Raw genomic sequence first — 20,407 nt, forward strand, 5'->3', positions numbered from 1 at the left:
GAGCTAAATTATTGACGGGTGGCATAAATGAGCCATTTCTGATAGTTCAATGACATATTTGAGCCTTTTCCGTAAAAATAATAATGTCTCAAGAGACTTACGAGTACAATGAACCCAAAAAATACCTTAAACAATTTTGACTGCCAGCTTGTTCAAAAGTTTTAGCAGTTTTTCTAACTCATCGTCCTCTAATTTAGATATATTTCTCTCTCCTTGTACTCCATAATAACTCAAAAGGAAATATATATATTAATAACAAAGTTTGTTGAACAACTTTTTGATGCATTTTTTTTTTTTTATATAGGAAATATTCATTTCTTTTTTATAGGCATTGATGTTAGGTTGTTTCGAAAAATCAAACTATTGAACACAACATAACTCCAAAAAAGTGAATTTGATCTGTTAGGTGTATGATACCTTTGCTACTATAAGGGAGACGTTATATAGAGATGTAGAAGAGACTAAGTTGACTATTATAGAAGATATTGAATTTATGCGTAATCTTCTGAAGTACGATTAACAGAATCTAAAAAGATCAAATGTTGATTGCTCATTTGTAACTAATATCCAAAATAACAATATGAACATAGATTTCGATATAATTAACTGAATTAACAATGATTTTCTGTTGATGAAGATTGATGGTTTCACATCTACATAATATCCAAAAAGAACTTTTGACCATATGACCAAGTTGGTGGTTTATGGTGTAGTTAAACAAGGTGGTAATTTTTCTCTTGTTGAAGTTATTATAATAATATTTTACTAATATATATTTTTTCCAATTAAAACTTCTAGGGGTTATTTTTTATTATTCAAAAGCAAGGGGTCCAAAATAGCAAAATGCAGAAAAGGAAGAAAAAAAAAAAAAAGGAAATAACTAGTGTAGCAACAAATAATATTTGTTAGGTTTCCAAATTGAATCACCGCTTTTCTCTTCTCATTGTTGGTCGTCAATGGCGACTTGATGCTCTTCCCTTTGATTCCCTCTCTTTATTGCTTGTTCATAGTAAATCTATCGCCACTGGTGCTCTCCGGTGGAACGAGGTAAGATCACCTTCTCCTTTCTCGTTATTCATCTGAGCTCTCTGCATCTGTCCTTGAGAAAATGACCCGCTGTATTAATTACTCACTGTACTTCTTTGTTTGAGTTGTTGCATGTTGATTCGAGGTTGTTCATCTGTTAGGGTTTTCCTTCTTTGTTGTTCAACCTCTCCCGATTCTCGTATCTCCCAATTGTTTGTGTACTGATCTGCTGCTAGCTGCTTGATTTGTTGTATATATTGTTCACCAGCTAGTTTTCCTGTTTCTGCTTTTATTATGTTCCTTGTTGAAGCTGAATAGTTATTGTTGCTGTGATTGTGTTGCAATACTCCTCTATATTAGCTGCATTTTTTAGATCTAATTCGAAGATAAGTGATTTGAGATTTGTCACTATTAAGTATCCTCCTATCACTGTCCAACTCCATGAAATTTTGACATTTGACTGTTCCTTTGTCTATTACGTGATTAGCCAGTGCATCTGCTAATTTTTTGCCATCTCTCAATATATGTGAATATTGAATGTGCATATTCCTATCAATCTCCATGATTTCTTCATTCCATCATGGAATACTCCACGGTGGTTTCCATCCCTTACTTAATATCTTCTGTAGTAACTTAGAATCTGTCTGAATTATGATGTGATTAAGATGATTTCCTTTGGAATACCTCAAAGATTCCACTATTGCCAGCTCCTCTGCTTTAGTATTTATACCATACCAATCTCTTCAGCATGTGCATAAATTAGATCCCCTTCTTCATCTCTCAAGCAAAACCCATATGAACTCCTTCCAGGATTGCCTCTAGAGACACCATCGGTGTTGCAAATGATCTAACCTGCTGGTTGAAATTGTCACTTGACTTTAGTAACCTTCAGCCTTGGTTTGCAATTCTCCATAGTTAGATCGTATCCCACATCTGTGTGGTACTTTTTTTATGAAGGGATTCCTATATTGCACCAATCTAAGCAAAGTACCATAGATCAGATAAATGCATCTTCCAAGTGATCCCTTTGCCCCATGCTTTATAGCATTCCTTCTCTTCCACAACCTCCATATGATTACAGTATGAACAACTTGAAATATTGGCTTTAGTCTATCATTAACAGGGGTTTGCCGCCATTTCAATATGATCATTGTAATTGTAATCCCTCCACACTGACACCTGCAAAAGAACAAAAATAGGACCAAGTCCTGTTAGCAATAAAAGATGTAGCAAATAGATGTTGGATTGTCTCCTCCTTAGAATTTGAACAACACCAACATCTAGATACTATATTATACTCCATTCTTATCAAAACATCATCCAGTGGAAGTTTAAACTTCCAACACCTCCACATGAAATAGGATATCTTAAATGGAAGCTCTTTTTGTCCACATGTATCTATACATCTCATTCCTTGAACTTCTCAATCTCAGATACTCCCAAGCTGATTTAACAGTGAACTTTCCCTTTGTATCCAATAACCACCATGGCCTATCTATCTTATTTTCCTCATTTGGTGGTGGTATTATGGATATGACGTGCTCTATTATCTCTTCTGAAACCAATCCAGCTAATTTAGCATTATTCCATCTTCCATGCTGATAAATATCTTGAATGTTCTCATTATAAGATTCCCTCTATGCTGCATAATATGAAGCATCCAATCTTGTCTAGTTGTCAAACAAAAAATGTGAATTGTCCAGTTTTTTTTACCACTATAACTGGAGTGCTATTAAATCCCTGGCTTGCAACATCTTCTTCCATATCTGAGTTCTATACTTCCATTGCACCACCACTTCATTCTCCTTCTTGCAATACTTGTTACTCATAAATGCACTCCACAATGACGGCTTGGTTCTACAATTCCACCAAAGCTTGCAATATAAAGCCATAGAAACATCATGTAGTGATCTAAACCCTACTCCCCCTTCAAGTACTGAATGCATATATGAGGCCATGATGCCCAGTGTCTGTATTTTCCTCCAATTGTATTGCTCCAATAAAATTGAGCAAACATCCTATGCATTGGCTTTATGACACCATCATGAGGGTTTACTGCAAATAGCATGTGTATTGTAAACTCTGAAGGACATTTTTTATCAAAATTGCCCTTCCTCCAAAAGATAACATTTTGCCCTTCCAAGATTGTAGCCTATTCATTATCTTATCCATTATAGCATTATAGAAATCCTTTCTTCTCCTACTGTAGTAAATAGCACACCTAAATAAGTGAAAGGGAGGTCCCTCCTTCCTATTCCAGTTACAATTTCTACAGTAATGCTTGCTCGCCCCCCTCCCCCCCCCGAAAACATTGTGATGCATATATAAAGAACTTTTCTCATATTTATCTTTTGTCCAAGACTTCTCATATTTCTTCAAAATCTCCATAACCAGTTGTAATGACAGTACATCTGCTGATAAAAATATAATCATATCATCTGCATAAGCCAGATGACTGACTTTGGGAATCCATTTAGTCATTCCAAACCCTTTGAATTATGGTATGGGATAATGGATCCCCTTGTTTAACCCCTTTAGAGAACCAAAAAAACCTTGTCCTTGTCCATTTAACAACATTGAGTACCAATTATTACTTATTATTCTGAAGACCGTGTCAATCAACCTCTCAGAGAATTCCATTTTTCTCAACACTTTAGTTAGAAAAAGCCAGGAAACTCTATCACATGTCTTAGCCATATCTAGCTTTAACACTACATTAGCTGTTTTGGTTCTCAGCCAAATGTCAACAATGATCTCCTGTGTCAGTAAAATATTCTCCACTATGCTCCTTCCCTTTACAAAACCAGCCTGATTTTGAGAAACAATAGCAGACAACACATTCACCAACCTCTCATGAATCGATCTAGAGAGGATTTTGTTCACAAAGTTGCTCAAACTCTTTGGTCTTATATGTGAAAAAGTACTGATCAAGTCCTTTCTTGGCAATAAGACCAAGTTTGTATGAGTGATAAACTTTGGTAATTCTGCACCACAGAAAAAGGCCTTTACCATGTTAGTGATATCCTTTCCAACTTATTCCCGACATGACTGATAGAACATTCCAATAAACCCATCAGGTCCTCCAGCACTTTCTCCATTCAAGCTAAACACCATTTTCCTGACCTCTTCATGATTAGGCATCTAATTAATGGTATCATTTTTCTCTTTTGAAATCATAGTTGGTAAATGATCAAGTATCTCAAAATCATCAGGATCAGTTTCTTTAGCGAATTGATCTCCGTAAAATCTAATGTCCTCTTCTGAAATTTCTTCTTCATTTTCAATCCAATTGCCATGTCGATCCTGTATTCTTCTCAATTGTAACCTCTTCCTTGAAACTATGCATGAATTTTTTTTGTATTCCGATCCCCATCCTTGAACCATTGCATTCCAGCCTTTTGCTTCTAGAATTCATCCTCCAAATGCAGATATCTGTTCAAATCAGCTTGAACTTTATGTAGTCTTGCCCTATTTTCTGGTGTTAGTTGCAGTACAAACTGTATCTCCTGAACTTTCATCACATCTTCAAAGGGTTCAATCTCTTGAAAAATATGAACAAAAGTAGCCTTTCTCCATTGAGTTAAGGCTGCTTTCACCTTCTTCATCTTTTGGTGAAACAATATGAAAGGATTTTCCATAAAATTTGTTTTCCACTGAGATCTTACTGTATCCAGAAAGGACTCATTTTTCACCCAAAAATTAAGAAGCTTGAAAGGTTTCCTGATTGGCACAGAATTTCTTGCATATGAAATCAATAAAGGAGCATGATCAGACCCAGTTCTGATAAGGATAAGTATTTTGTAGTTCCTGATTTACCAAACATCTATCTAACACTTTGAAAATACAATCTTCTCCATTCTGCCCATTCCACCATGTATATTTACATCCTTTGAAGCCAAGATCATTTATCCCACAATTCTGTATACAAACTTCAACTTTGAAGTCTTGAGTCTCATTAACACTTACTGGTAGGCCTCCATACTTTTCCTCCTCAGATGTTATCACATTAATTTCTCCTCCTATCATCCAAGGACTTTTACTAATATATGACCAATACTGTGTTGTAAAATTATAAAGCTGAAAATTCAAAATTTGTAATAACTCGGAAGAATAAAAAAGGGGTCACATTTGGTAGTATGGAATTAGTTAAACAAAGAAATCTTGAAAATTTGTAGCAACACCAGTTAAGTAAATTACGCCCAAGTCGTTGCCTATAAAAAGCTGATAGTAAAACAGGCGAAATATGAAGGGAAATTTCATCTTTGTGCTGAATATTATCAGACGAATCATCTTATCGCGTTAAATGAATGAGAAATTGAATATTGATGTTAGTTTGTTAAATTGTTAAGTATGTTACAAGATTCAAGGAAAGAACATGGTTACTCAACTCATTTAGTTTGAGAGGCAAATCTGAGCAAGTTCTTCAAAATTAGGGCATATTTGAGACCAAATTCAAACGAAGGAGAAATTTATTCTATTTCTCATAGTTGAGGAGCAAATTTGCACCAGTCTACTAATGATAAGAGCATATTTAGGAGGCATAATACATAAACATACTCTCAAACTTGGCCTCAGCCGGTAAGTATGCCCTCCAACTTTGGGTGCGCACAAGTAAGCACCTCAACTTATATAAAGTTGAACACGTAAACACAAATGCTAATGTGGCATATAAATTTTGAAGGTGTCTAGATGATCATTTTATAAGTTGAGCTATTCAAATGGCAAAGTGGAGACAAGTTGAGGTGCCTACTTGTGCACACCAAAAATTATAGGGCATACATGCCAGCTGAAGCCAAGTTTGATGCTTGTTATATATTATACTCCCTCCGTCCAAAAAGATTGTCTTACTTGCCTTATTAGTTTGTCCCAAAAAGATTGACACATTTCTATATTTAGAAATATCTTAACTTTCTGAGATGATTTACAGCCACGTAAATATCTAAGACTTGTTTTGGACCACACATTTCAAAAGTCTTCCTTTATTTCTTAAACTCCGTGCCAAGTCAAACTATGACAATCTTTTTGGGACTGAGGGGGTACCTATTAAGGAATTTAATAGGTATAACACATAAATAGGCCCTTAAACTTAGCCTCAACTGGCAAGTATGCCCTCCAACTTTGGGTGTGCACAAGTAGGCACCTCAACTTATATAAAGTTGAACATGTAAATACAAATGCTGACGTGACATTGACTTGGCACTAACGTGGCCCTTCAAAACTTATGTGACACGTTAGTGCTATGTTTACATGTTCAATTTTATACAAGTTGAGGTGCCTACTTATGCACACCCAAAGTTAGAGGGTATACTTGCCAGCTGAGGCCAAGTTTAAGGGCCTATTTATGTATTATATCAATTTAATATGAGGGCAAACTTATACTATTTCTCATATTTGATGGGCATTTTTGACCTTTTTCCGATTTTACAATTCCCCGTCTTTACCTAATAACCTCATTCATGAAAACGGCTACACACCTTATTCCCTCAACTGCACACTGAAAAGTTGAGGCAGTTTCCCATCTGTCTGTCACAGCCTATAGGTAAGCTTTATTGGGCCTCTGCACTCAGTATATTTATCTCTCTGATATAGGAAAAATGGAAAATTGTATGTAGTTGAAAACATTGAACTATTATCATATAAGGCTATGCATATGTTGTTGAAATATGTATTCATGTAAAATTTGCATATTGCCTTTATATCAAAATTCTGGTGAGAATATTGAATACTTTGAAAGTGGACGAGTGCATTTGCTTAGTACTATTGATTAACTTCCCTGATTTTAACTTTCAGAAGTGCCTGCAAACTCGTCAATACTTGACCATGACAACATCTGGTGTAGATACAATTAGCAATCTGCCCAGTAATATTCTGGACGGAATTCTAGGGTGCTTGCCTTTGAAAGATGCAGTGAAGACTAGTATCTTGTCAAAAGATTGGAGGTACAAATGGGTAACACGTCAAAAACTTGATTTTGATGGTAAGTTTCTCATGTCTTTCAAAGACATTCAAGTAGCCAAGACAATCATTTACCAAGTTCTACTACTCCATAAAGGACCAATACTAAAGTTTACACTCCAAGGTCCTAATGTGACAAGTTGTCCTGATATTAGTCATTGGATACTCTTCTTATCAGAGAAAAATGTCCAGGAATTCACCCTTCACATTTTCTCAGGCAACGAATATCATTTACCTTCTCAGATTTTTACATTCCAGCAACTATGGCATTTGGAACTTGGTCGATGCTTGTTCCACCCTCCACCTGATTTCAAAGGGTTTGAAAAGCTTATTAATCTTGATCTTCAGTGTGTCATTTTTGATCCAGCAATAATTAGGAATCTCATCTCCAAATGCCCATTGCTTGAAAGATTGAGGTTGAATTGGTGCACGGACTTTGACATTCTTGAAATTGATGCAGCTAATCTCAAATGCTTCGACTTTGTTGGTATATCGAAGTCCATTTGCTTTAAGAATACCCCTATGCTTAGAAACGTTACTGTGTGGCTCGATTCAAAAGTTTTGACGGATCCATCACCTATTTATTCTAATATTACAAAATTCTTCCATTACATGCCTTCCCTGCGGGAACTGGATCTATGCGGTTCAACATTAGAGGTAAAGTACATTTGTGATAATATTAATTATAGTCTACTAACGATAGTTGCTACATATCTACCAAATGATGTATCTTTTAACAAATTTTTGTCTTGCTTCTAGTACTTGACTATGGGAGGTGTACCAGAGAGTCCCCCGACTGCTCTGAACAACGTCGGATCTCTCCGTATTTCGAGCATGTATTTCAGAAATGCTGAGGAGGTTTCAGGTGCTGTCTACTTAATTACAAGTTGTCCTAAATTGCAAGAGCTTACAATTGAATGTGTAAGCACTCTCCTATTTTCTCATTAAACTTATTGAATATGGTTTCTTCATCAGAACCCGCCTAACCCTTACCAAAAATCTTTATTTAGGAAACGGTAGGCACTGTTGTGGAACCTGTTATACAATTCTTTCGAGCCCAATCAGTCTCGTGTGGTGTTGTGAAGCTGCTTCAAAGCGTGCAGATGTGTTATTTTACTGGTTTTGAGATGGAAATGGAATTTATGAAGTTTATATTGGCATGTGCACCTGTATTGGAGGAGATCTTCATTTGGAATGTTGCTCAGTACTTTCATCGGGGTACAAAGATGATGGATGAGATTAAACAATTTTGTCGAGTATCACCCAATGTTAGATTCAAATTTGAAGAAGCTTTTATAGATCCGGAACTGCCATGACTTTGCTTATTATTTTAAGTGGTGCAAAAGCAGGCTGATCTTTTGTTATTTATTTTTGTTTGTTGGTGAAGCCTACGTAGCTCACCTTACAAATTTCAACATTGATTTCATAGGAATTGTGCTCAGCCTACTTTGTGGGGAAAGTTATTTGATTGTTTTTATTCTCTCTTTGGAGTGCACGGTGCATGCTTTTCCCCATCCTCCATTTTGCTTTTGGTGAGCCCCACTACTACTTCTGTGGATTCATTAGTATTGTAATAGTATCTTTTGCATGAGCTGGGGATTCATATCTCAAGCCACCGTTCTCATATCCGGTCTTAGAGGTTCCAGGCACATTGTGGGAGGTCTATGTTTGTAAATGGGAACTATCACTTCAGTTTTCATGTTATGTCATTGACGACATTATTTCCCTTGCCGCTACATATGTATTACTACCATTGGCCCAACTGTGGTTCCGTCACGTCCCAAAATACCCGCTAGATGTGATTGGCACCCAGCAAACACCACCCGCCAGGCGAACCATATATCATACTCTTAATCATTTACAAAAGCACTAAAAGAAAATAAGTGCAGGTCCAACAACGTTATTAATGAGAAAAATGCGAAATAATCGCCAACCAAATCCATAATCGATTTATGAAAACCAACCAACGCTAAGATAAAAAGAATCTCTAGCCCACATCCCACGCTAAGACCATGGAGCATCTAACAGAGTTACATGAGTTTGAGTGTCGGGCATGTAAACCCAAAATAAAAGAAATAACTAGAAATAAACTAGATAAAGTGAAATGGTCGCCTCCACGAACAATGCGATGGCTCACCTCGGCCAACGAATCCACTCACGAAGTCTTCAATTACCGGCCTCGTTCTCGACGATAGTATCGCATGGACATGCGGTAAGGAGTGAGTTATACATAAATATAACCCGCAAGATCCTCGACCCACCACTTCAAATACCCCTGGAACAAGTGTTAGAAAATACAAACACACAACAAGCATAAAAATATTATGCACATGAATATATCATTATATAATAGCAATCAAGGTCCAAACCATTGTTTATCAAATATATTATATATCTCAACACAATTTACACTACGAACCGTCATAAGTGGCGATTAAAGAATTAGTCAACACTATGAATCCACGGCAACATACACAATGTGCCAAATATGTCAGGAAGCATACACAATGCTAAGGGAAGCATACACAATGCCCCAATATCATCAAGAAGCATACACAATGCTAAGGGAATCAATCATACACAATGCCCCAATATAATCAAGAGGATACACAATGCTAAGGGAAGCATACACAATTGTTACACCTCGTAGTCTTGTACGTGAAATCTATTAGGCATTAGTTGTTTAAGTGTCGACGTGGAGCATTTCCTAGGATATGGGAGATTGTATGCATCTATCTCATGGTTACGAAGGTTTGAGTTCATATAATAAGCTATGGAAGACTCTGGGACCAAGCAAATCAAGAAAAATAAGTTTGTCGAAAATTTGAAAAAAAAAAAAAAAAAAAGTTGGCAGAATCAAGGATAGAATTTTGGGTCAAATTTGGAGGGGTATATCCTCATGCATATTAGGAGTTTTAAGGTGTTTCAAAATCCTAAAATGAAGTTCGTCGAGTCTAGTTTCTAACGCAACAACCCGCTCATCGATAGGACATCGGAGTAGAGAATTATGGACGTTACAATTTAGACTGATAGAGCTGAAACAAAGTCTTTACACAAGATCAAGCACAAAGATGTACAATGACTTTGAGCCACGTAAAAAGGTTAAAAACCCCATTTTTTCCATCAAAAACTTCTAAAAATTTCCAGAAAATTCAGCAAGCAAGACTCTAACTATATCACATAAAGGTGAGGATTTTGAGTCAATTTCAAGTTACGGCGTATTAATCAAGGTCCTGACAACGTGTAGTTTCGTTTATAATTTCATTCTGTGTTGGAGTTGGCTTGGAAACAAAGTAAATATTGAAGATCTTGCTACTCTAGTAAAGATAAGGTATGAATTATGGAATCTCTCTCTCTTTATTAACATTGATTTAGGAATATTTATGAGAATAAAATTTATAGTTTGTCGTGTTGATGTTGTTGGCTTATGGGTTGAGGTTTGAAGAGAGTTTGGATGAAAATATACATATTTATCTTGTAGAATATTGAGGATGTTGTTGTTAATATTGTTGGTATTGTTTGGGAGTTGTTTTTGGTATTTGGAGGAAGTAGATGACATAGGGGAGATCTTTTACCCAAATTTTCGTAACCCAAATTAGTCTTCCATAATTAGTGCTTATAAGTTGATGGAAATATGTTGAAAGTATGAGTAAAGGTATATTTCTCAATATATAGGCTCGGGTGAGGGGCAAGCATCGGTGTAAGGAATTCTTTAAGTGGTGGCTTGACGGATAAGGTATGTAAGGTGTTCGTTTCCCTCTTTCTTTGGCACGAATCCAACTAGAATATAAACGCGAGCGTTCCATAACAAATCCACTCCATTCCCATGTTTTGTATTTCAAATCTTAATGTCTTGTTATTTTATTGATTCTTAAAATATTATTTTACTTATCATCATCGATTACTTCTTTGGACTCGATACGAATTCCATAAGCTATTCGGAGGCTACCGACCTTATGTCACTCCAAAAGGCCAAGGTCAGATCATTGACTTCTCATACATGGTATATACATATAAATAAATGTATTTCACTATTTTACTACACCGTGCCGCGCTATAGTCGGCCGGGCATGGCGCGTAAATGCGCATACCCTTTGCTGGGCATGTTATGATATTGCCCCGGACGCGGGCTAATGATGATAACACCGAGCCTTAATGGCCGGGCATGATTTTACACATATAACACCGAGCTTTACGGCCAGGCATGGATACTATCTATTACTTACATATATACATACATACATATATATATATATATATATATATAAGCATATCAATGATTTTATCATGCATTTTATTCTGTGCTACTTCCAGATGTTCGGTTTTTCTTTTGCCTTTATTAATGTTACATTATATCCTAATTATGTTGTTACCCTCCTGCCTTACATACTCAGTACTTTTATCCGTACCGACGTCCCATTGCACGGGACGCTGCATTTCGTCTTTGCGTTGCTCCGACGAGTTATCGAGAAGCAACCGCAAAGATGGGATATTCCGGCTTCGGCGGTGTTAGCAAGTGCCACTTTTACTCCCGGCTTGCTATCTTTTGGTACTTTTCTGTTAGTATAATATGTGTTCATATGTATACTCTTAGAGGCTCATGGACATAGTGGGATATGTAAATATTATGTATGGCCTTGTCGGCCTTGTTTTGGGTTCTTGATATTTTTCTGATAGCCTTGTCGGCTTTATGATATACGTTATGTTGTGGAGACCTTGTCGGTCCGCATATGTACATATGTGTTGGATTATCGGAGATTTATATGTTGGGCCTTTTCTGCATGCAGGTGTTCACGGAGTTATTGTAACACCCCGCATCTTGGAACTATGTCTAAGCTCATATCATTAGAGTTCTAGTGGAAACATTTAAGGTTTGACGTTTTGCGAAAATGGTTCATGGGCCTATTTCGGGCAGCGATAACTCCTTGATCGGTTTGGAATTTGGGAAGGTACTATCAATGAAGTTGTAGTATGCAGAAATACCTTTCTAACGATATAAGGACCAAGCCAATCAGAGATCGGAGCAAGGAGATATGATCGTCTCAATATGGCTAATAGTAAGGCACTTGAAATCCTATAGAATCGGCTAAGTTTTCGATACGTCTGCCTTCCAGTCAACTTTAGTGAAAATCCGTTGGGAATTTGAGAAAACTTCCTCAATGAAAGTTGTAGCCCTTTGAAATAGCTTTCCAACGGTATCTTACGGGGGTCAAACGGACATCTGTGCAAAAGTTATGCCCATTTACTGAAGCCTATTCGCTGGAAATTTTGCCCGGCGTAACGGTGACGTTACGGGCCGTAACATGAGTTACGGGACCGTAACAGTGGGCCGTAACACGTCAAAAATTTCCAGAACCTCACTGGAAATTTTCACCAAGATACGGTACCAAGATACGGTCCGTATCTCGTGTTACGGGACCGTAACAGTGACCGTATCTTGGTCCGTATATACGTTTCGGGTCACCTGACTTCGGGAGGCCATAACCCTATCATAAATTGGGAATTTGGGAAAACTCAAAGAACGAAAGTTTTAGATAATTGAAAAACCTTTCCAACCATAGGTCGTGGGTTCATAGGCGACGTCGGGATAGGGAGATATAGACGTTTTAAGACAGATAGGTCTCAACCCGTTTTCAAGTTGGGTCAACCCATTTTCCCCTTAGTATTTAAGGGAAATGAAAACCCTAGCAGCCTCCATTTCCCTCAAATTTCAGATTTTTAGAGAGAGGAAGTGAGAGAGAGGAGAGCTAGAGAGAGAGAAGTAGGAAATCAACCAAGTTTAAGGCCCCAATCCCGAAGCTCGTGAAGGATAAAGTGTAGTACAAGTTGTTGCCGTCATTTTAAGCTAAAGATCGGACTTGGGGGTGTTGATTTCGTGGTGACTACCCAAAAAGGTAATGTTTCTACTCCCTAATCAATTGTAGTTGTGAATTGATGAACTCTTGGGAGAATAATAATTGGTTTGTTGAAAAGAATCATATGAACTATGCTAGAGTTGTTGGATTGTTGACTTGGAATTGTTATATTCATATGGGTGATGAAGAATGATGTTAATTACATCTAATTGAGATTTTAGAATTTGCTAGAAGTAATAGAATGGGGATTTGGTGAAGAAAACACCATTAATGAGGGTTGTGGAGTTTCATGTCCACCAAGTGTTTGATAAAATGCTTAGATGAACAAAGCATGGATATTGTTGCTAACATAGAATCCCTATGACATGTACTTGCTATAGATTAAAGTTGAAGGGATTGGAGGACATTGTGATACGCTCAAAAGCAGGAAGTTAAGGTATGTAGAACTTCCACCCACGTGTGGGAATCTCTCACGTTCTTCCCCATGATCCGTTTCTTAAAATCCATGAAGTTCAAATCCTAGGGCATTAAACCCAACATATTGGTAGCCCGTAATTATGTATGTATGTACATGAATTTTGTATCTATGTTCGTTATTGTATTCCTAATCCTCCATTACGGATATTAGGAATCCTAGCTAAATCCATGAATCATGAATTCTTCCTCATGTGTTCTCATTATGTTTATATGAAACTTTATGATTTCATCCAGGAAGTTACAAGCATGTTTTGAAGTCAAGTATATATACATGATTATGAACTATTGTTATTACTCATGCATCAAAAACATGTTTTGCAAGATTATGACAAGTTATCTTATGAAACTATATTTACAAGTTATGATTTATGAAAACCATGTACAAGCAAGTTATGATTCATGAAAACCATGTACAAGCAAGTTATGATCATGAATACCATGTACAAGCAAGTTACGATTCATGATATACCATGGGCAAAGCAAGTGCCACTATTTTACATGTTCATGTTTTGGGAGTTGCATTAATTGAGGAGGGCTTCGGATAGCTGAAACTACGTAGCCATCAGTAGATGAGGATCGCTCCACCCATGTCCCGGACGATCTCTCATAATGACTTATCCTTTCATATTTTATTAAATCTCATGTTCCCTGGCAAGGATCGGTGTTCTGTGGACGCAAGCACCGAACCATGGATCGGTTATAAGTTATTGCTCTCCCCTACTTATGATATTTTTACCATGTTTTATATATATATGTATACACTCATGTTCATGTCCAGGTTTTCGGTTCGGTTCTTATCATATTATTTCACGTCCCATGTTATTTCATTCGATTTGCTTTTACATACCCGGTACATTCAATGTCTTTGACGTCCCCTTTATCGCCGGGGCACACATTTCACGATACGGTACGATATACGACGATACATGCTCGGTAAGGACGACATCCGTATCGGCTTATTGGTGAGCCCATCTCATTCGGGGTTTAGTCAACTTTGTTTTTATGGTTCGTTATGCATCTAAGGTATCTTTCGGGGCCTTGTCCCGGTAAGCATGTTTTCCGATCGGACTCATGATAGAGGTTTCATAGACTAGACAAGTCGGTTATGTTATGTCGTACATCGGAATCGTATAGCCATTTTTGGCTCATTCATGTTATTTCCGCACTCATGTTTAAACAAGTATTTTGTTAAGTATTATGACTCACCATGTTTTATAAAGGCTCATCATGCATTCACGTTATATTCCGCTTATGTTATGTATCATAATAATTCAGCAAGCCATGTGGTTCGCTCGGTCACATGCAGTCAGGCACCGAGTGCCGTGTTACGTCCAGGCCATGGTTCGGGGCGTGACAGTTATGGTATGTGATGTTCAAAGTAACTATTAAGTCAGGTGGTTTCGACCTACGGGTCGGAGCCCATCATACTCCTCATTAGGGGTGTGACAACAATGCCCCAATATCATGGCTCACAGTTATATCACATCACAAAACAATTTATAAAGAGAGTTTTGGATTATTTGAAAATAAAGTATATGCGGTTGGCCTTAAGGACCACCGATTCTGCCATGCACACGCTCGCCCCAACACATGGACTAGGCAGACAAAACACATTTTTAAAACGGGTTTTGAAAAGCAAGTACCCAAAGCTTAAAGTCTCACTTACCTCAAATTCACAATTCAAGCACACTTCCCAATAAATCAAAACTGTGTTCTCGAGTCTCCGGATTGCCTCAAACTACACAAAAACGGATTTAGAATGGTCAAAACCCTTAGGGTAAACCGCTTCTATATTTTTAGAGGCTTAAACGGTTAAAGTCAAATTTTAAAGGACGAAAACGCCCTCTGGTCAATGTGTTCAAAACCCGACAAGACTTATGTTTTCGGAAAGGCCTTAACGAGAGGATTCCAACGATATACAGAAGTTTAAAATCCGACACTATTTGCCCTTCCAAATCAATGATTTAGGTTGAAGAACCCTAGGGCTGAACTTTCTCAATTCCTCAAAATATCCCCATGGTTTCATCATAAAAATTTACCCATAATTATGTAATAAACTTAAATAAAGGACTAGAGTAATTACCTTGATGATTTGGGGTGAAAGTTCTTATTTTCCTCCTCTCCTTTCTTCTCTTTTTCTCCCTCTCTTTTCTTTCTTTTTTTTTCCTGCTGGTTTTCTCTGCCTCTGTTTGCTCGTCCTTTTTTTTTTTTTTTGGTTCCTTCAGATTGTAGTGTTTCACATTAGCCATCAGACTTTTTAAAGTCTTTTTTTTTTCTTTTCCTTTTCCTTTTTGGGCTTGGCTACATTCCCTCTTTTCTATTTTTTTTTCTTTTTATTTCCTTCTTTTATTTAGATTACCAACTAAGCCTTAAAAAATATATGGGTTATTACATTCTCCACCACTTAAAATGACGTTCGTCCTCAAACGGATCTAGATTATACCTGTCGCGTCAAATAAATGAGGACATTTACCTCGCATATCCATCTCAGACTCCCAAGTAGCCTCCTCGGTTGGATGATTACGCCACAACACTTTGACTGAAGCTACCTTCTTCGACCTCGGTGTCGCACTTGCCTATCAAGAATAGATATCGGACCCTCCTCATAAGTCAAATTTTCATCGAGCTCCACATCCTCTGGTTGAATCTTATGGCTATCATCACCAACATATCGTCTTAGCATAGACACGTGAAATACAGGATGAACAGCAGACAATCTCGAAGGTAAAGCAAGTCTATATGCCACCAACCCAATTCGATCCAAAATCTCATAAGGACCAATGTACTTAGGACTTAACTTACCTTTCCGACCGAATCTCATAATTCCTTTCATAGGGGATACTTTTAGAAAGACTTTTTCCCCCTTCATGAACTTCATATCACGTACTTTCTTATCTGCATAGGACTTTTGTCTGCTTTGTGCTGTCCGAAGCCGTTCTCATATCAATGCAACTTTTTCCAAGGCTTGCTGCACCAAATCTAGACCTAATAGTTGTGCTTCGCCCGGTTTGAACCATCCAACTGGTGAACGACACCTGCGACCATATAGAGCCTCAAACGGCGTCATTTGTATACTCGATTGGTAGCTGTTATTATAAGCAAACTCTGCCAAAGGCAACTGATCGTCCCATTGACCACCAAAATCAATCGCGCAAGCTCTAAGCATGTCCTCTAAAATCTGAATAACTCGCTCGGTAATCGTCCATCGGTTTGTGGATGAAAAGCGTATCAACTCGACCTTCGTGAACCCAACGACTTCGAAAAGACTTTCCAAAACTCGGCCCGAGTAAATTGTGCACCTCGATCAGATATTATAGAAATAGGCACACCATGAAGTCGTACTATCTCACGGAGGTAAATATTTGCTAACTGCTCTGCGGTATGAGTAACCCGAACTGGTATAAAATGAGCAGATTTGGTGAGTCTATCCACAATCACCCAGACTGAGTGATGTTTCTTGAAAGTATTCGGCAAACCAACTACGAAATCCATCGTAATCCTTTCCCACTTCCACTCGGGATAATCAAGTTTTGCATTACTCCGCCGGTTTTTGATGTTCATATTTGACCTGCTGACAATTTAAGCAACTTGTCACATGTTTCAAAATATCAGCCTTCATACCTTTCTACCAATATAAGCCACGCAAGTCTTGGTACATCTGCGTAGCACCTGGATGGATGGAGTATCGCGAGCTATGAGCCTCTGCAAGGATTAGTTGCTTCACATCACCCACCATAGGAATACACAGTCTACCATGACAACGTAACACGCCTTCGCCATCAATAGAGAATGACTTAACGCCCCCATTTGCACTCGATCTCGCAATCTAGCAAGACGGGATCTTCATATTGGCAAGCCTTGACCCGCCCTACTAAGGACGATTGTGCCACCATAATCGCAAGTAAGTCCGCCTTCGTATGATCAATCGGAACTCCGCGCTAATGCCCGAATATCCTTAGCCATAGGTCGTTCTTCAGCGCAAATCGGCCGCGCCGCCCATAGACTTTCTACTCAAGGCGTTCCGCCACCACATTCGCCTTACCAGATGATACAAAATAGTAAGATCATAATCATTAAGTAACTCTAACCACCGTCGTCTCAAATTCAGATCTCTTTGCTTGAATATGTATTGCAAACTCGTGATCGGTATAGATTTCGCACGCTCACCATAAAGATAGTGACGCCAGATCTTGAGTGCAAATATAACTGCGGCCAATTCTAAATCATGAGTTGGATAATTCTTCTCATGTTTCTTTAGCTGTCGAGATGCATAAGCTACCACTTTACCATTTTGCATCAAGACACAACCCAATCCGACTCGAGATGCATCACAATAAATGGTGAAACCACCCTCATCAATAGGTAAGGTCAAAATCGGAGCCGTAGTTAATGCAGTCTTTAATTTCTGAAAGCTTTCTGAACATTTATCCGACCACCGGAATACCACACCTTTACGAGTTAAACGTGTCAATGGAGCAGCTATCTTCGAGAAACCCTCCACAAAACCTTCCGTAATATCCAGTAGTCCCATGAAACCGCGTATCTACGTGGGAGTAGTGGGTTGAGGCTAATCCGGAACCGCTTCAATTTTCTTTGGATCAACTTAAATCCCATCTCGGGACACCACGTGTCCTAAAAAGGAAACCGTGTCAACCGTAACTCACATTTTGAGAACTTGGCATAAAGTTTTCGTTCCTTAAGCCAAGTGTCGTAAGATAACTCTCAAGTGTTGTCCATGCTCAGCCTCACTCCGAGAGTAGACCAAAATATCATTAATGAACACAATCACAAAATGGTCTAAGTATGGCTTGAATACCCTGTTCATGAGGTCCATAAATGTTGCGGGGGCATTAGTTAGCCCGAATGACATCACCAAAAATTCGAAGTGCCCATATCTTGTCCGAAAAGTCTTGAGATGTCCTCGGCCTTGATTCTCACATGATAACTCGATCTCAAGTCGATTTTGGAAAAATGAGTAGCACTCGTAGCCGATCAAACAAATCATCAATACGAGGCAACGGATACTTATTCTTGATAGTCGCCTTGTTCGCCGTTGCACATAGTCACCGCACATTCTCATTGTGCCATCTTTCTTCTTCACAAATAACATAGGTGCACCCCAAGGCGATACACTAGGCCTAATGAACCCCTTATCAAGTAGCTCTTGGAGTTAAGCCTTGCTTCTCTCAACTCAGCTGGAGCCATACGATATGGGGAATAGAGATAGGTTGAGTCCCTGGAACTAAATCAATACTGAACTTGATTTCTCTCATCGGGGGTAGGCCGGGTAAATCTTCATCCGCAAATTAGCGAACAACAGGAACACTATCAATAGTAATATTCTCCGCTCGAGTATCATGAACGGTGGCAATAAAACCCAAACACCCATGATTAATCATTCGGCGTGCCTTTACATAAGATATTATTTTTCCTTGAGTCACAGGAGTCATGCCTTTCCACACTAAAGGTTCTCTAGGAAAATTAAAATGTATAAGCTTAGCATAGCAATCAACCGATGCATAACATGATGCCAACCAATCCATGCCCATAATCACATCGAAAGCGGACATCGGTAACACACATAGATCAACTATGGTGTCCCTGACCTGAACAGATATCACACAATCTCTATAAACTCTATCAACCTCTCCCCCACTGGGGTTTCTACCACATATGGAACATTAATAGACTCAACTCCCCGTTCTAAGAATATAGCAAAAGAAGGAGATACATACGAATACGTAGAACCGGGATCAATAAGAGCATATGCACCATGAGAACCAATAGTAATAATACCGTGACTATCGCATTAGATGCCTCGACATCCCGTCTAGTCATAGCAAAGAATCTCGACGTCCACCCCCTCCCCGAGCAACTCGTGCACCCCGTCGTCCCCGTCCACGAGCACCCCGAGAGTGGTCTACCGGGCCGAATCCGACCCGTGTAGTCGTAGTAGTTCCCTCGGGCCGTGTCTAGTAGCTCGACTAGCATCGTAATTTCCTTTAGGACAAGATTTAGCAATATGCCCTTTTCACCACAAGTAAAACAAGCCCCATCCGCCCCGAAGAACGACCGCGTGATTTCTACCACGGTTAGAACACCTCGGATGATAACCTCGATATATGAGTTATTACCCTTCCTCCGCATCCGTCGTCGTCCCCGTCTAGCGGAATAACCACTAGAAGACTGTACCACTAATTCTGACTGAGTAGATCTAGACTGCCCACGATAAAAACCACTCTTACCCCCAGATGGAGCACCATTAAACCACCTGTGTTACGTGGCTTTTTGCTTTCACGCTCAACTTTGTCCATTTCTAGATAGGACTCGTAACGGAGAGCAGTGTCAACTACATCTGAATAGGTACCATATCGCACATCTCGTACCACAGGACCACGATAGCGATGCTCAAGTCCATCCACAAATCGTCTCACCTTTCTCTCTGGATCCTCTACCAAATAAGGTACATACCGGATAAATCTATAAACTTGGCCTCATATTCTCAGAATCATATAGTTCCCCGCCGTAGATTATCGAATCGACGTCTTATGTCATCTTGCTTGCTTAATGGAATAAACCTGTCCTTAAACAGCGCTAAAAATTCTGACCAAGTAATAGGTGGTAACCCTGCTTGTCTACCTCTCTGAATCGGAATCCACCAAGACTCTGCAGACCCTGAGAATAAGAAAGTGGCAAATTCCATACCACGAGTCTCCTTCACCCCCAACGCAGTCAATATCTTTTCACAACAATCAATGAACTTCTGAGGTTCAATAGAAGTTGGTGAAGCATCAAACTCTGGTGGCTTAAGATTTATGAAATTCTTAAACTCCTTGGATTGCCCTGCAGACGGGACAACCTGTTAAGGGGCCAACTGAGGTGTCTGATTAGCTGTAACATTCAACTGAACTTGAGCTTGTGTTTGTGAAGTAGCTTGAGGACCTGAAATTCCACCATGATTAGGCGTCAATGTCTCCAACACATTCAATAATCTGGTCACCACATCTGCGGGCATAGCAATAGTAGGGGCGGCAAGAACAAAGCCGGTGGAGTGTTCGAACCACTTGTTCCCCGCACTTGCTCCGACACAACTT

General features: G+C 38.8%; 1 protein-coding gene across 4 annotated transcripts; it reads left to right on the forward strand.

Annotated features, from left to right (window-relative positions):
- The first annotated feature begins 890 nt into the window (after nt 1–890).
- On the forward strand, nt 891–8,471 carry LOC132029982 (F-box/FBD/LRR-repeat protein At1g13570-like). 4 transcript variants are annotated; one of them, XM_059419419.1, is made up of 5 exons: nt 891–1,047; nt 6,817–7,638; nt 7,741–7,902; nt 7,992–8,094; nt 8,229–8,471. In XM_059419419.1, the coding sequence occupies exons 2-5, from the start codon at nt 6,847–6,849 to the stop codon at nt 8,252–8,254; spliced, it is 1,083 nt and encodes a 360-aa protein (XP_059275402.1). In that variant the 5' UTR covers nt 891–1,047; nt 6,817–6,846; the 3' UTR covers nt 8,255–8,471. The 4 variants fall into 4 exon arrangements, with proteins under 4 accessions (XP_059275402.1, XP_059275403.1, XP_059275401.1 ...); XM_059419420.1 differs by having other exon boundaries at nt 7,741–7,846; XM_059419418.1 differs by having other exon boundaries at nt 892–1,047; nt 6,817–7,003; nt 7,160–7,638; nt 7,992–8,471.
- Nucleotides 8,472–20,407: the final 11,936 nt, after the last annotated feature.

The sequence above is a fragment of the Lycium ferocissimum genome, chromosome 9, assembly GCF_029784015.1.
Source record: "Lycium ferocissimum isolate CSIRO_LF1 chromosome 9, AGI_CSIRO_Lferr_CH_V1, whole genome shotgun sequence".
Lineage (NCBI taxonomy): Eukaryota > Viridiplantae > Streptophyta > Magnoliopsida > Solanales > Solanaceae > Lycium > Lycium ferocissimum.

What these genes read in the sequence shown, in the direction of transcription:
- LOC132029982 (XM_059419417.1), top strand. Translation starts at nt 6,847, where the DNA reads ATGACAACATCTGGTGTAGATACAATTAGCAATCTGCCCAGTAATATT. An exon ending in TATGCGGTTCAACATTAGAG is followed by an intron (nt 7,639 to 7,740) that starts GTAAAGTACATT and finishes TCTTGCTTCTAG; the next exon opens with TACTTGACTATGGGAGGTGT. An exon ending in AAGAGCTTACAATTGAATGT is followed by an intron (nt 7,903 to 7,991) that starts GTAAGCACTCTC and finishes ATCTTTATTTAG; the next exon opens with GAAACGGTAGGCACTGTTGT.